Source organism: Asterias rubens, chromosome 20 (assembly GCF_902459465.1).
Source record: "Asterias rubens chromosome 20, eAstRub1.3, whole genome shotgun sequence".
NCBI lineage: Eukaryota > Metazoa > Echinodermata > Asteroidea > Forcipulatida > Asteriidae > Asterias > Asterias rubens.
Window position 1 is genome coordinate 933,655 of NC_047081.1, and position 13,352 is coordinate 947,006.

At 40.9% G+C, this 13,352-nt stretch overlaps 1 protein-coding gene across 4 annotated transcripts in view; it reads left to right on the forward strand.

Annotated features, from left to right (window-relative positions):
- Positions 1–13,352, forward strand: part of LOC117303662 (tyrosine-protein phosphatase non-receptor type 13-like) — a 34,650-nt gene that overhangs the window by 3,240 nt on the left and 18,058 nt on the right. For 2 of the 4 annotated variants that reach the window (XM_033787908.1, XM_033787910.1), the window contains exons 2-18: positions 3,813–3,969; positions 4,619–4,800; positions 5,174–5,332; positions 5,694–5,789; positions 6,272–6,383; positions 7,096–7,221; positions 7,580–8,275; positions 8,642–8,910; positions 9,119–9,193; positions 9,342–9,516; positions 9,877–10,039; positions 10,444–10,735; positions 11,061–11,246; positions 11,448–11,521; positions 11,677–11,768; positions 11,868–12,626; positions 12,977–13,144. In XM_033787908.1, coding sequence (XP_033643799.1) covers positions 3,822–3,969; positions 4,619–4,800; positions 5,174–5,332; positions 5,694–5,789; positions 6,272–6,383; positions 7,096–7,221; positions 7,580–8,275; positions 8,642–8,910; positions 9,119–9,193; positions 9,342–9,516; positions 9,877–10,039; positions 10,444–10,735; positions 11,061–11,246; positions 11,448–11,521; positions 11,677–11,768; positions 11,868–12,626; positions 12,977–13,144 — 3,772 coding nt within the window. In that variant the 5' untranslated portion in view covers positions 3,813–3,821. The remainder of the gene's footprint in view (positions 1–3,812; positions 3,970–4,618; positions 4,801–5,173; positions 5,333–5,693; positions 5,790–6,271; positions 6,384–7,095; positions 7,222–7,579; positions 8,276–8,641; positions 8,911–9,118; positions 9,194–9,341; positions 9,517–9,876; positions 10,040–10,443; positions 10,736–11,060; positions 11,247–11,447; positions 11,522–11,676; positions 11,769–11,867; positions 12,627–12,976; positions 13,145–13,352) is intronic. The other 2 variants (XM_033787909.1, XM_033787911.1) reach the window with 2 other exon arrangements.

Sequence of the window (13,352 nt, forward strand, 5' to 3'; positions counted from 1 at the left end):
ATATATTATAAATAGCCTGCGCCATGTGATGTAATTTAAATCAGCCCTTGTACTCAATAAAATATTCCTACTTTGTCCAAGGACCAGATATAACGCCTGGTCCTGAGTTGAATGGCCTGAGGCTAAAATCACTGGACATTGGCTTGCAGTCCAGTGTTTTAATTAATTTAGAACATTGAAATGTTATACTTTTCCTACCTTAGTAGAGTATTTCGCACAGGATAATATGACAAAAATTATTGCTGGTCAAGTTTTAGAACAGAATTAATTATATTTTTAGTTATGTTTTAAATATCCTGAGAAAATGGAATTACTTGCAAACTGCTTACCGACAAGAAGGTTGGTAAAATGCAATCAAAATAGTTAGTGGCCTGACGTTTCGACCCAAGTGAAATCTTTCTCGGAGGCTTAAAAAAACGTTTCCTACACAGTCGATCATTCAACACACCCCTCTCGTCTTCAAAATTCCTTTTGCTTGGAGCTGATTTGTTTATTTCATGTTTGATTGATTATGTTGCGGGTTAAAACGGTTGAAAGATTTTGAAATGTTGTATGAGGCAGAATGATTCTTGTGGGAGGTCAGGGGTTGGAAGGTGAGAACTTGGGTCGATAAGTCAGAGGTGACAGTAAAAGCAGATCTCAAGGGTTCTATAAATCTGTACTGGCCTAGTTGATGAACTGTGACTATATTTAAAAACATTACTACCCTGGATTTTCAACTGTGATGTTGTTTTGAGTCTGTGAATGTTCATCAATCTTTAAGCCTAAATGTTTGTACACTGTCGTGCCAGAGTTCCCTATAGTATTTGTTAAAAGAATCTTAGTTGAAGGCACTAGCATAAATAAATACCAAAACAACTTAAAGACAGTGGACACTATTGGTAATTGTCAAAAACCAGTCTTCTCACTTGGTGTATATCGACATATGCATAAAATAACAAACCTGTGAAAATTTGAGCTTGATTGGTCGACGGAGTTGCGAGATAACTATGAAAGAAAAAACAACCTTGTCACACGAAGTTGTGTGCTTTTAGATACTTGATTTTGAGACCTCAAATTCTAAACTTGAGGTCTAGAAATCAAATTCGTGGAAAATTACTTCTTTCTCGAAAACTATGTCACTTCAGATGTTTTATACAATGTTTTATACTATCAACCTCTCCCCATACTCGTTACCAAGTAAGGTTTTATGCTAATAATTATTTTGACTAATTACCAATAGTGTCCACTGCCTTTAAAGGGGATGTGAGATTTAGGCATCGATCACAGTTTGACCCCTTTAAAGGGAAATTACTTCCTCTGTGTTTTTGAAGATTTAAGGAAACCCCTTTACATTTAAAAAACAAACACAAACCAAGCTGTAAAAAATATCATTAGGACCCTACATTTTTTAAACAATGATGTTTTTTGTCAGAGACCAAACCAGCCCTTCTCAGAGCCAACACTCACACAAAAGAGTTTTACACATTTAGGACCTATCCACAAGTTTACTATTTAATTATAGTTTCTTTACACCACACACAACTTTTAATGATGATTAGTATCCTTACCAATCCTTTAAATCGTTTTAATTTAGCTTGTCAATTGTAAGAATTAAATGCTTTGAGTTGTGAATGGCAAGTACAAATCATCAAAGATGAAGGTTTTTAGGAAACACCCTAATTAACATAATATACGCACACGCCCAAATGTGTTAATCATAGTTTATTGCACATATCCCACACCACCCACCTACAACGCACATTATTCAACCTGTGTTTGAAGGATAGCATGCATTCATCGTACTGTGTACGTTGAACCAAACGGCTACACTTACTCTAAACTGATGCATCACAGTGTATAGGCCTACTGGCTATTGTAACTTATTGATTTGGCCGTACACAATGGCAAACCAGTTTTAATGTTATGTGTTTATTTTAAGTTGATTTAGTCGAGGAACACAAAAAGTACAGTTGGCCAGTGGAAGTGTAAACAGCTGTTCACCGTGTTTGGTCATTTTATAATTCTACAGGTCAAATGGAACAAGTGCGCATCAAACAACTTGTTTTTAATTGATCCATACACTAACTAGGAATTATAATGGGGTTTGACGTTATGTAGTATTTTGTGACAAAGGCAAATTGATTTTTTATGTGGTGGGTTTCAGAGTATAAGGGCAGTTTGTACATTGTAGGCCTACACAATCAACACTAGACCATGTGACCTGTGACATCACATGTTTACAAAAGAGCCACAGAGCCTACTCGTGTTGTTTGTATCAATTGTTACTTATATCATTTATTTAAAAGTGCATTGCACTTGTATTTCAGGACAATTCTATTGTAGTATATTACTGATTTTGAGTCATGCTTTAAAATGTACTTTTTTGTATGACTCAGACGTACAAATCATACATTGCCAACAGTTTGACTTTCACTGCTTCAAATGAAACTTTTAAAATACTTTGTTACCTTTAAATATGAACCCATTGTGGCTGTGCACATGAGCTTTCTTGTTACTCTCTTTGGACACCATGGCAACCATAAACAACTTTACTGGTTGTTTATTATTCCGTTCAAGCCTGAATGACCTGGAGGTCAAACAGTAATGACAAACTCAGATTAAGCTTTCTATTGAATTGATGCATGCTTCACTTGTCATGCTTGTAAGCTCAACTCCCAAACTGTTCTTTTGAAGTCTTTGTATTGATCAATGGAAACAATTTGAAAACAAATTTTCTGGAAATAGTAGTTATAGTTTTGCTCTCTTTTCACCCTGGGTGGTGTCCTGGACAACAAGGGCTGTTCTCAGCAAGAGTCTGGCATTAAAAGGTGATCGGGTTGGAGTACTTGGTATCTTGCCTTGCCTTCCACCTCTGGGACCCAGGTTCAAATCCCGCTGGGGGGCACTGTGAATTAGGTTAAAGTCCCAACCTAACTGCAACTGAACATTTCTTCTTGCTTTGCTTTTCATCACTTATTATTTCCGCATGCGCTGTTGGATTTTTTAAGGCCTAAGCCTGTCCAGGGTAAAAACCTTGTAATCGGTTTTCAAAGGCAAATCCCCCCTCATTGAAGTGTTGCTGTCCACAGTTAGGTCTGGTTCCTTTTCTTTCTGTTAGTGTTGGAACAGAATTACGTCTTTGTAATTGCTTCTTTGTGTGGGGATTTCAGCATCACCTTAGTACAATGTAAGGTCTTTTGAATCTTGCGGATAAATACCCCATTGTGTATTGCCATTGTTGTTTTTGTTTGGGTAGGATACTTCTTGTGCATTGGACAGTGAATAGAACAGGTAATTTACAAGGATACATTTGTACACATGAGTATAGAGTTCCTGCTGTGTAATGTAATAATCACATCAAATGTGTATCAATGTCTCTACATAATAATTATACTGGATAATTTAGGCTTGAACAAATTATACAAATTGACTGGAGTGGGGCTATTGAAATTCCAGATGCATCAATTTGTTAGTCTTGTAGGCCTAATGTTTGTTTGCTTGTTTGTTGTTTTTTGTTTGTTTGTTTGTTTACATCTTTCCGTCAAAGGAAATCTGCAAAATCCCTCAAGGGAATCTAATCTGCCATAATTTTTACCACTTGAGGGCGCTTTCAAACATTGGTTTAACTAAATTATTATGATTAATGAACTAGACGATAATCTTTATTCTAGTCCTTGTTAAATCAGCAGTTAGCTTGGTGGGATTTGAACCCAAAACCTTGTGATTGCAAGTCCTGTAGCCTAACACTGATTTTCTCCTCTAGCAAATACCATTGCCCTGTTTCCCCTTTCAATACTTCATTTTCATGGAGTATTTGTTTTCTCTTTCAGCAGGCAACTATGCCTGTCTCCAAGCCAGTTTCCCCAGGGGCAGTCAACGTGTCTCTCAGCGACGCTTTGGAGGTACGTTGTGGTCCGCTGTACGAGGAGGAAGTATGGAGTGTGCTGTGCCAGAGTGCCAAGGCATTGCAGGACATCTTCCTACGAGGTGAGTGAAGGGATGGGGAGGAGGGGTGTAGCTGGGGATGGAATGGGAGTAAAGGGGGGCAAAGTGTCTCTTAGTGATGCCTTGGAGGTTCGTTGTGGTCCACTGTACGAGAAGGAAGTATGGAATGTGCTCTGCCATAGTGCCAAGGCATTGCAGGACATCTTCCTTCGAGGTAAGTGAAGGAAAGGGAGGAGCTGTGAAGCTAGTGGGTGGAAGATGGGGATGAGGGTAGGTAAAGGTGTAGGTGCTATGAAGGAGTACGAAGGCATGGCCTAGGCTCTGTTGGACATCCAGTTGTTGTGGAGCAAGTACAGTTTGGATAGAAGGCAATTGACTCAGAGCCTTTGGTTGCCTCCTTGCCCCTTGTCACTGCCTCCATGCCTGTGGTTAACGCCTCTATGTCCCTGGTTGTTGTCTCAGGCTACCAGGTAAGTTTCCATAGTTTCTGTCTATCTGAGCATGCTTGCATTTCCAACAACTTACCTGGTAAAAGTCTGCTGCCACCTAGTGTCACTGAAAGTCTCCCATTGAGAGAGGTACAGGTACAATACATGGAGTGAGCTTCCAGCACGTTTAAATTTTCACGTCTTAAAAAGTTTACAAGCAAGCTTATTATTTACAATCAATCTTAATCCTTCTTATCTAACAGGAGAAGCGGTTGTCCAGGGTTCACCCCGCTTTGTACTGTGTCCCTACACGCTTCACTTCACCCCAGGAGGGCGTGTCACGTTTGCCGAGACGATCGACCCGAGCCTCCCGAACATCCACAATTTCCTGTCCCCAGAGGTCTTGTCTGGACAGCTGAATCCATCCGATGCTGCGGTGGAAAAGGTCAGTCAGAAATTTTTGTCAAAAACTGATGAAATTGTTTTAATTTAATGCAAAGATGAAGCTTAAAGAGAAAATACATCTGAAGTTTTTGGAACCGTTCAAGTGTTTTAATCATATAAAAAGTAGATACACCAAAGAACTTAACATGTGAAAATTTCATTTGGGGGGAATAATAATTCGTAATTGGAATACCCAATCTGAGTGACGTAACTGTCAGTGTCGCTTCTCAGATTCAAATTTTGGAGGATAAAAAAATTATATATTTGTCCATAACAGCAGTACTTCAAAGTGCAATGGTCCTCAAAATGTTCATAGTCATTACCAAACATGTACAGACCACTTAAAAACTTTGATGTCTTCTTCTCTTCTGCAGATGTTGGTATACTCTCTTGGGATGACGTTGTTCTGGTCTGCAGAGTACGCTACGTCACCACCGAGCCAAGCCTCATTGACCCACGACCTCCACTCGATCCTGCTTGCCATGACTAACCAGAATGCAGACTCAAGGGTGGCTCTCATACACATCTTGGAGGTAAAGGAGCGAACCATTTTTCTTAGAGATAATTGTCTTTTTTTGTGCATTGATGGTTCTTTTAATACAACACAAGGGACCTACGGCTTTACAGGGCTTAACTTTGGGGAAATAACCCATAAGACTTCAGAGCTTGAATAGCTGAAAACTGTTACAGGACCAGATCATTTGCTGTTTTTGAATAAAGCACTCGGGGGAACATTCGAAGGATGAAACAATTCTACAGGGAACTGAATATCCTGCCACAACAGCTTAAATATTGTGGTTTTGTCTGAAATCGTTTTGAGACATTAAACTCCAGGTGGCATTTTTGGTGACCCTTTTGACTTCACAATACTTATACTTTGTTATTCCTTTGCAGGCTTGTACACTACACGCAAGGCAGGCAAATACAGGAATCCCATACTCACAACATGTGATGAAACTCAGTAAAATCGTCATGGGTAGCGTCTATGAGGTAAGTTGTATACAAAAACAGTCCAGGGAACGTACATGTACTGCAACTTTGGAACTCCTTGCATGGTGCATGTTTCCCTCCATCCTACAATCTAGATTGTTTCAAGAGGAATATTAAATTCCTCCCTCGAGTTATTTTAAAGGTTTTGTTTTCTTTTCATATTATTTGGTTTGACCCTTACACCGATGTGTGTAAGCACTGTATACTCGGCACTTTCCTGGCTTCTGTGAACAAAGTCACAGGCATATTGCTGGGTTGGTATTCGAACCCATGACCTTTGCTTTTTTTTCTTGTAGCACCTCTTGGGAGACAAGGTTGCCTCTTTAAAGAAAGGCCACAAGGAAGGTCAATTTAAAATCCTGAAATCCTTACAAATCCTGAGAATTCACAGCCCTGGTAAAGGCTCATTATGAAATAAATGTAAATGAAAACTAACTTTTGCAACATTGGCACCTCCCCCCCCTCCCCCTCTAAATAATTAGCTGGACACAATCCTTGATGAAGTCGATGGGGATCTCAACAGCAGTAACCCATTCAACGGAAGCGGCTCCCCATCACAGAATGGGGTTCCTCTCGAACACAACAGAAACTCAGGTACAACCACTGTCTGCAAAACAGTTCTCTTTCAAAACTAATGTTTGATTAATCTTCTTAATTTATTGTCTTTTGGGTGACTGCTTAGAGGCACTTATTCTACCCTCCCAAATATATATGTTCTCCTTTTTGAAGAAACAAAACCGTTCTCTTTCCAAACTTATGTTTGCTTTATCTTGTTAATTAATTGTGTTTTTGGGTGACTGTTTAGACGCACTTATTCTACCCTCCCAAATACTTGTTTTACTACATAGAATTGGGTTCCAGTTTCAGAGAACCTAAGCAAGAATTTACCATGCACAGGGAAAAAATCTAAATTGGTAAATCCAGATGGCAGACTAAAAATCTGTATGAAATATATAACGTGGCACTGGTTGCAGCCACAGCCGCAGTTGGTTATATCGGACACAGCCTAAGCAAAGGGAATGTTTGCTGCCCTCTAGTGTCAAAGCCTGTTAATTCATGTGGGTGTATTTCTTAACTTTTAGGTGATGGTGTTTTACTCAACTAACCCTGATTTTGTTCTTGTGGTGTGCTAAGGGGCCATTCAAAATTGTCAATGTTAAAAAAAAAATATTCTTTGAAAATTTGGTTGGGTGGGTCAAAAAAATTCAGAAAAAAATTAAAAATATCAAAATATTTTAACATTGACTATTCTGAATGGCGCCTTGATTATTAATCTCACTGTGACTGACTCTTGTCTGGCTCCTAGACTCTTTCTTCGCACTGCCGTACCTCTCGTATCATGACGTGCGTCCCTTCTATCAAAACTTCACCCCTCCTTACCGTTTTCAAGATTTCCAGCCGTGTTCCTGCAGTTTTCCTGCAGCCTGTCCATGTAAGTTTGACTTATCAAACTCTATGTGTGTAGGATTTGAAACTTTGCATGTTGGGACTAAAGTTAGGTGAGGTTGTGGTAGCACCAATCTGTAAATCTGTGATATCTGTAAATCTGATAAATATCAATATTTCTGTTCTGTTTGACCTAATTTACTGAAAACTTTGTTCTTTTAACAAAAAAATTCCTAAAAAGTTAAATAAAAAGTCTTCTTCTGTTGCACTTCTCAAAAAAAATCTGTTTGCATCAAATTCATTCAGCCTTAAACCAAGTATTTTGTAACTGAAATTGACAATTTAATTTTTATTTGTTGTACTAAATTAATATTTGATGAGATGAGTTTGACATTATGTTTCAGGTCGTCTAAGTCCAGCTAAGAGACAAAGCCATTATCAGAACTCAAATAACAATCACTCGCCATCGAGCAAGCGCCCTCGCTCATCCAAAGACAGTCGTCACTACCACAATGAGCCGGATATCAGCAGCCACCACAGCAGGTCGAGATCTCTCAAACGAGACTCAAGCGCCTCAGGCCGACATCATCTGTCGAATATCAGCACGAGTACTGTGGACTCACGAGATAGCTATGATGAGCGTGATACTCATCACCATCTTCACAGAACTCAAAGAACCACGGGAGTCGAGGAAACGGGTCGCTCGTATCATCTGTCGGATATCTTCACCCCTCCATCGAGGGAAAACTCTCGAGACAGATCTAGAGATCGCTCGCAGGATCGCTCACGAGACAGGACGAGGGAGAACTCTCAGGAGCGACTCATCAAAAAGTCGCACCGTTCCTCGCCAGTGCGAGAAACGAAACGCTCACAAAACAACGCTATATACGACCGACTCAATGAGAGACGGGATCGATTGAGACTCTTGAGGGAGCAGCTTGGCATCAAGCACAGAGACATTGATCTTAGGAGACCGTTACTCGGGTACCATAGTGACAGCGGGACTATGAGCGATGGTGGTAGTGAGGTCAGAAATGAGAGGCCAGAGGTCAGAGCAAGGTCACTCAAGTCATTGACCTCCATGGAATCAGCTCAAGAGGGTGAGCAATGATTGAAAACGATATATCTCCAGCCTAGGCTTTCTTCTATTAAAATTTTATAAAAAGAAGTTATATACATTTTTGATAAATGAGCTCAATTTGAAAAATGTGCTAAGCACAGAAAAATCTTGCTTTGCAGAAACTGGCTACCAGACAAAATTTCATAAAGTTTACATTGTTGCAACTGGTACACGACTCATTTTTTGCTCAGCAAAGAAATTTGCGAAGCAGTATTTTCTGCTTAACAGTCTTTTGAAATGTTTACTGGCTACAATGCAAGGCACCGAGGAGGATCCTTTGGTTTCCTTACCAGAAATATATGATAACTTAAAAGTAATTTCTGTTATGATTTTTCTGTTTCTTTAGGAAGTTACTACCCAGACCAGCACCAATATGCCTCCTCAGATTCCTTATCAACTGACCAGGGTAGGGTCAACGGCCAGAGAAATCATGGAGCCGACCGGAGGGGTGTGGTGGAGCGTCGAACCCAAGACCAGCCAGTCCAAGCCGCGTCGAAACCCTCCTCACTGCGTAGAGCAGAGAACGCACCACGGCAGAATAGTGGCCCCGGGAGGGTACCTGTTAACGGACAAGCGCCTAACGGGACCAGGGACCCACCCAAGAAGAAACTTAAGGTAAACATGTGTTCACAGAGCAATTGTAATTTTGATCAGCATATATTTCAGAATTAAGTCGGGTACAAAGGAGTAACTAAAAATAGTAACCACAGTAAACCACATGATTTTACAGGGAACTGTAAAAAAACACCCTCTGTGAATGTTTCGTTTGATGTACCATTTTTCATACACGTTGCTGATTTTAAAACTTTATCTTTTTTTACAGAAATTCTTTGGGCCTGAGTTTGTTGTGATGAGCAGCACTGCTAATGAATCCTTGGATATGATGCCGTCAATTTTGGTGAGTGCTTTCAAAAATATCAGATATATCATTTAATAGTTTACTTATTAATTAGTGGTTTCTTTCCCTGCCTTTCACCTCTGCGGACTCCAGTTCGAATCCAACCTCAGACCTCGAGCCTGAATTATTATTATTTTTTACTTTGCAGTGTAAAGCTGGGAAGATCCCACCCGACCGTAAAAAGGTCACAGTGGTCCTGCTTAACGGCCGACGACTTGACCTCATGTGTGACCTGGGGATCAAAGGTCAGGGGATGTTTGACCTTGTGGCATCACATATTGGCCTCAGTGAGAAGGTTTACTTTGGGCTAACATATATTAAAGGTGAGTGATGGTCAGTAATATCGTGCATTTAACAATAAGGTACCTATACACTTGACATTAAGTGACCTGGTCATTGGGCCAATAAAATTCTTGTAATAATTTTTATCTCTTTCTCAGCTCCCTGTCCTGGCGCTCCAGAGGCTTTTTCAAACACAACATCAACCCCTACCCAAAAGTAGAGTGGTTCTCAAAATGCTTTATATTATCAAAAGCGGTTGAACCTCTAACCAAGTGCATCTTTATTGCCATTTTATTGAAGAATGGTTATCAAACATATATTCAATTCCTTAAAAAAATGGCGTTCTAAACAAATTGAACCTTATGCTAACAGTCTGGTCTTTTTATGTTCCTGATGTTAAGATGGGGAGTATTTCTTCCTGGATGCAGATGTAAAGCTCTACAAGGTTGGGCCGGACTCCTGGAAGGAAGAAGCCAAGAAAGGTTCCAAGAAAACAGTTTCTACAGATAAATTCACTCTCTTCTTCCGCATCAAGTTTTATCTGGAGAATACAGGGATGTTAAAGTGAGTTGGAAGTTTAGGAAAAAAAGATTTAGAAAGAGTGTGTTGGTTGTCAAAGACCAGTGTCCTCACTTGGTGTATCCCATTATATGCATAAAACAACAAACCTGTGAACAATTTGGCTCAATTGATCATCAAAGTTGTCATTGATGCCTGAGAAAGGCTTATTGCTTGAAGCCTTTCTCAGATTCAAATTGGTTGGTGAAAAAATATACCTTTTTCTCTGAAACTACAATACTTCAAAGAAGTTTGTTTCTAACAATTTATAACATCAACAGCTCTTCAGTGCTCTTTACCAAGTAAGTTTTTATGCTTGTTTATTTGTGGAGTAAGTAATGAAAGTGCACCCTGCCCTTAAGACTATGTTTTGTCTGAGCGCGCTTTGTTTTGTGTGTTTGATGTTACAGGGACCAACTTACACGCCACCAGTACTACTTGCAGCTGCGTAGGGATATCCTCGAAGAAAAGACTCGATGCGACGAAAAAGCTGCTTTACAGCTCGCCTCCCTGGCCCTGCAAGCCGAGATGGGGGACTATCACGGCGAGACCATGGGCCGGAACTACTTTCTTCCCGAACACTACGTTCCATCGGAGATCATTGATACACTGGGTGTGCCAAGGATTCGCCAGACGCTACCCCCGATGCATGCCACGCATAACGGCATGGGAGAACTGCAAGCTGAGATGGAGTTTCTCATGGTAATTAGGATTTGAAACTTTGCATGGTGGGAGTATAACTAGGTGGGATTTGTGGCACCATGTGTAAATCTCTTTGAGTGGAGTTGGTTCTTAAAAAAAAGCACGAGTTGTCAACACTGGTTCTTTTTCAGACCAACACAACCCAAAAGGGACTACACATGGTGATATCGCAAACCTTTCCTCTTGTTAAAAGACTATTTGAAGATCAGAGTTTGAACAGTTTGTTGAATAAGATGTCCGAGAGACACAATTCTCTTGAACTTCTCAACTTAAGAATTGAAAATGGATAACGACCCTAATTTGTTGGCATTTTTTTGCAACACAGGAAGCGAGGAAACTACAGGAGTACGGAATCCATTTCCATCGAGCATCTCGCAGCAAGAAGGACCCCAGCGCTTCCATCTGGCTTGGTATCTGCACTCGCGGCATCATTGTCTATGAGAAACGAGGCAGGACCAGGCAGCAGGTCCACGCACATCCATGGCACCTGACTAGGAAGATTGCCTTCAATGTAAGGATCACTACTAGTTTCTTGCCCTGTCTTCATTTTTCTTAACCACTTCGGCTCTGTATTCCAACAACAAATTTTATGGGCTTCACAGTTTTGTTTGGGAGGAATTTTGTCTTTAGATTCAGGCTGATATTGCCACGGGAAATTTGTTGATGTCTTTTAGTTTGCAGGTAATTTGAGATTGTTTTTCTTTTAATACAGAGGAGGAGGTTCACAGTAGAAGGAAACGATGGATCCAGCAATAAGAATATCCATTATACAGAGGACTACAAAAAGTGAGTCAATTTGAAACCTTGATAGGGAATATTCGCCCCAAAGAAAGAAAAACTTTCACAATTTATGCTAAGAAAGTTTGAGAAGAGATCCCTGTGTGAGAAATGTTTTTTTTTACATGCTTGTTAAATACATTATTCTCATTTTGTGTCAACAGAGGGCGCTATATGCTGCAGCTGTGCACATCGCAACATAAGTTCCAGATGGCGATGAGACTTAAGGCTAACACATCGCAAAAGTTCGGTCAAGGTAAAGAGATGTTCTCAATCTTGATAAATAGTGTTAACGTTGCGCATATTTGAGTCGCTCTGAACTCCGTTTTCGCTTTTTACTTCTGAAATATTCCAGATTTCCCCATGGAGGCATCAGAATCCTACACCGACTCGCTGCGCTTTTCTCCATACAACGACTACCCCGATGACGAGCTGGACTTTTCTGATGACAACGAGGGCAGTGTACAGAACTCGGTCCCTGAAAGCCTCTTCCAAGAGCATGGCGAATACCAAAACAATGGACGACTGGTTTCTGATTACGAGGAAATCGGTCATCGAGATCGAGGGTCATCTCCGGAGAGGAGAGGTGTTCGAGAGAGAGAGCCGCCGCCGGAGTATAACAACCAACCAGCGTACCCATATCGTTCCGGAGAGAGGGATAATGAAGAGACTGTGGCGGTAGACAACAGGCGGAAGCCCAGCCGCAATAAAGACTACCACAGCAAGGAGACCATCCCCTATGATGAGTTGACGCCCGAGCGATCAGAGAGTCGAAAGTCTCAAGGTCGTCGGGTATCAGAGTCTCGTACTAGTCGTCTTGAGAGACAGAATCAGCATCTTAGCTTTCATAGTGGCAGCTCCAACGAAACCAGCAATCACCGGACACCGAGCCAGGTGTCTCGCTACAAAGATGGCGCGCCGAGTGGGTCAGGGGTGAAGGGTCCTACACCAGACCCCAGACCACAGCTCGGCCGAGATGATTTTGAAGATGAGCATCCGTATGCCACTGTGGCGGATATGGAACGGGAAATTAATCAGCATGCTAGGGAAGAAGATGAGCTGGATGGACGGCGTATATTGGGCTTGGATGAAGTAGATGCTCCGTTTGTCATTGGTAAGCAAACACTGACTACACTTATTGCTATTGCTTTTCTTAGTTAGCGTTTTATACCTTAACCCTGTATTAGTTACCTCTTGCCCTTATGTTAAAAATGTAGGTACAAACGAGAAAACCTTACTATCATAACCTGTGCTGCGGAATCAGTTGCTTGTTAAACTGTCAAATCTTCTTGTTGTTTTTTTGAAAGTCCTTCAGAATCTATTGTATTCAAAATCAAGCGTGATATTCTTTCTTAGTAATCTCCATGAGACCACAGATTTTACCAGACTAGAAGTAGTTTGTATGAAACCAAATATATATGTTCTTCTTTTTCTATACAATCTGTCATGGTCATTGCTTTTCAGATGAGAGTATCAGAACTCATGAGCGTACCCGGCAGTCGACACTCGATGATCGCACTGAGGTGATTAGTGAGACACTACAGGAGAGACTCGATGAGCTTCCAAGCCCGGAGAAACCTGAGAGAGATATCAGTATCGTCACACTCAAGAAACACCCACAGGATGGGCTAGGTATGTCAAGAGTTTCTCTCCCACCTCTCCCCTTACCGCCTACCGCCGCCTGCCTCCTGCTGCTCACCGCCCGCCTTCCCCGCCAGTAGTGTCTGCAAAGGCCGGGCTGCACGACTGACCATAATGCAAATTGCTTTTTTGAATCGTTGACCAATCATAATTTATAAAATTTGTTTATAAGATGACTTACCCTCAAAACAAAATGGCA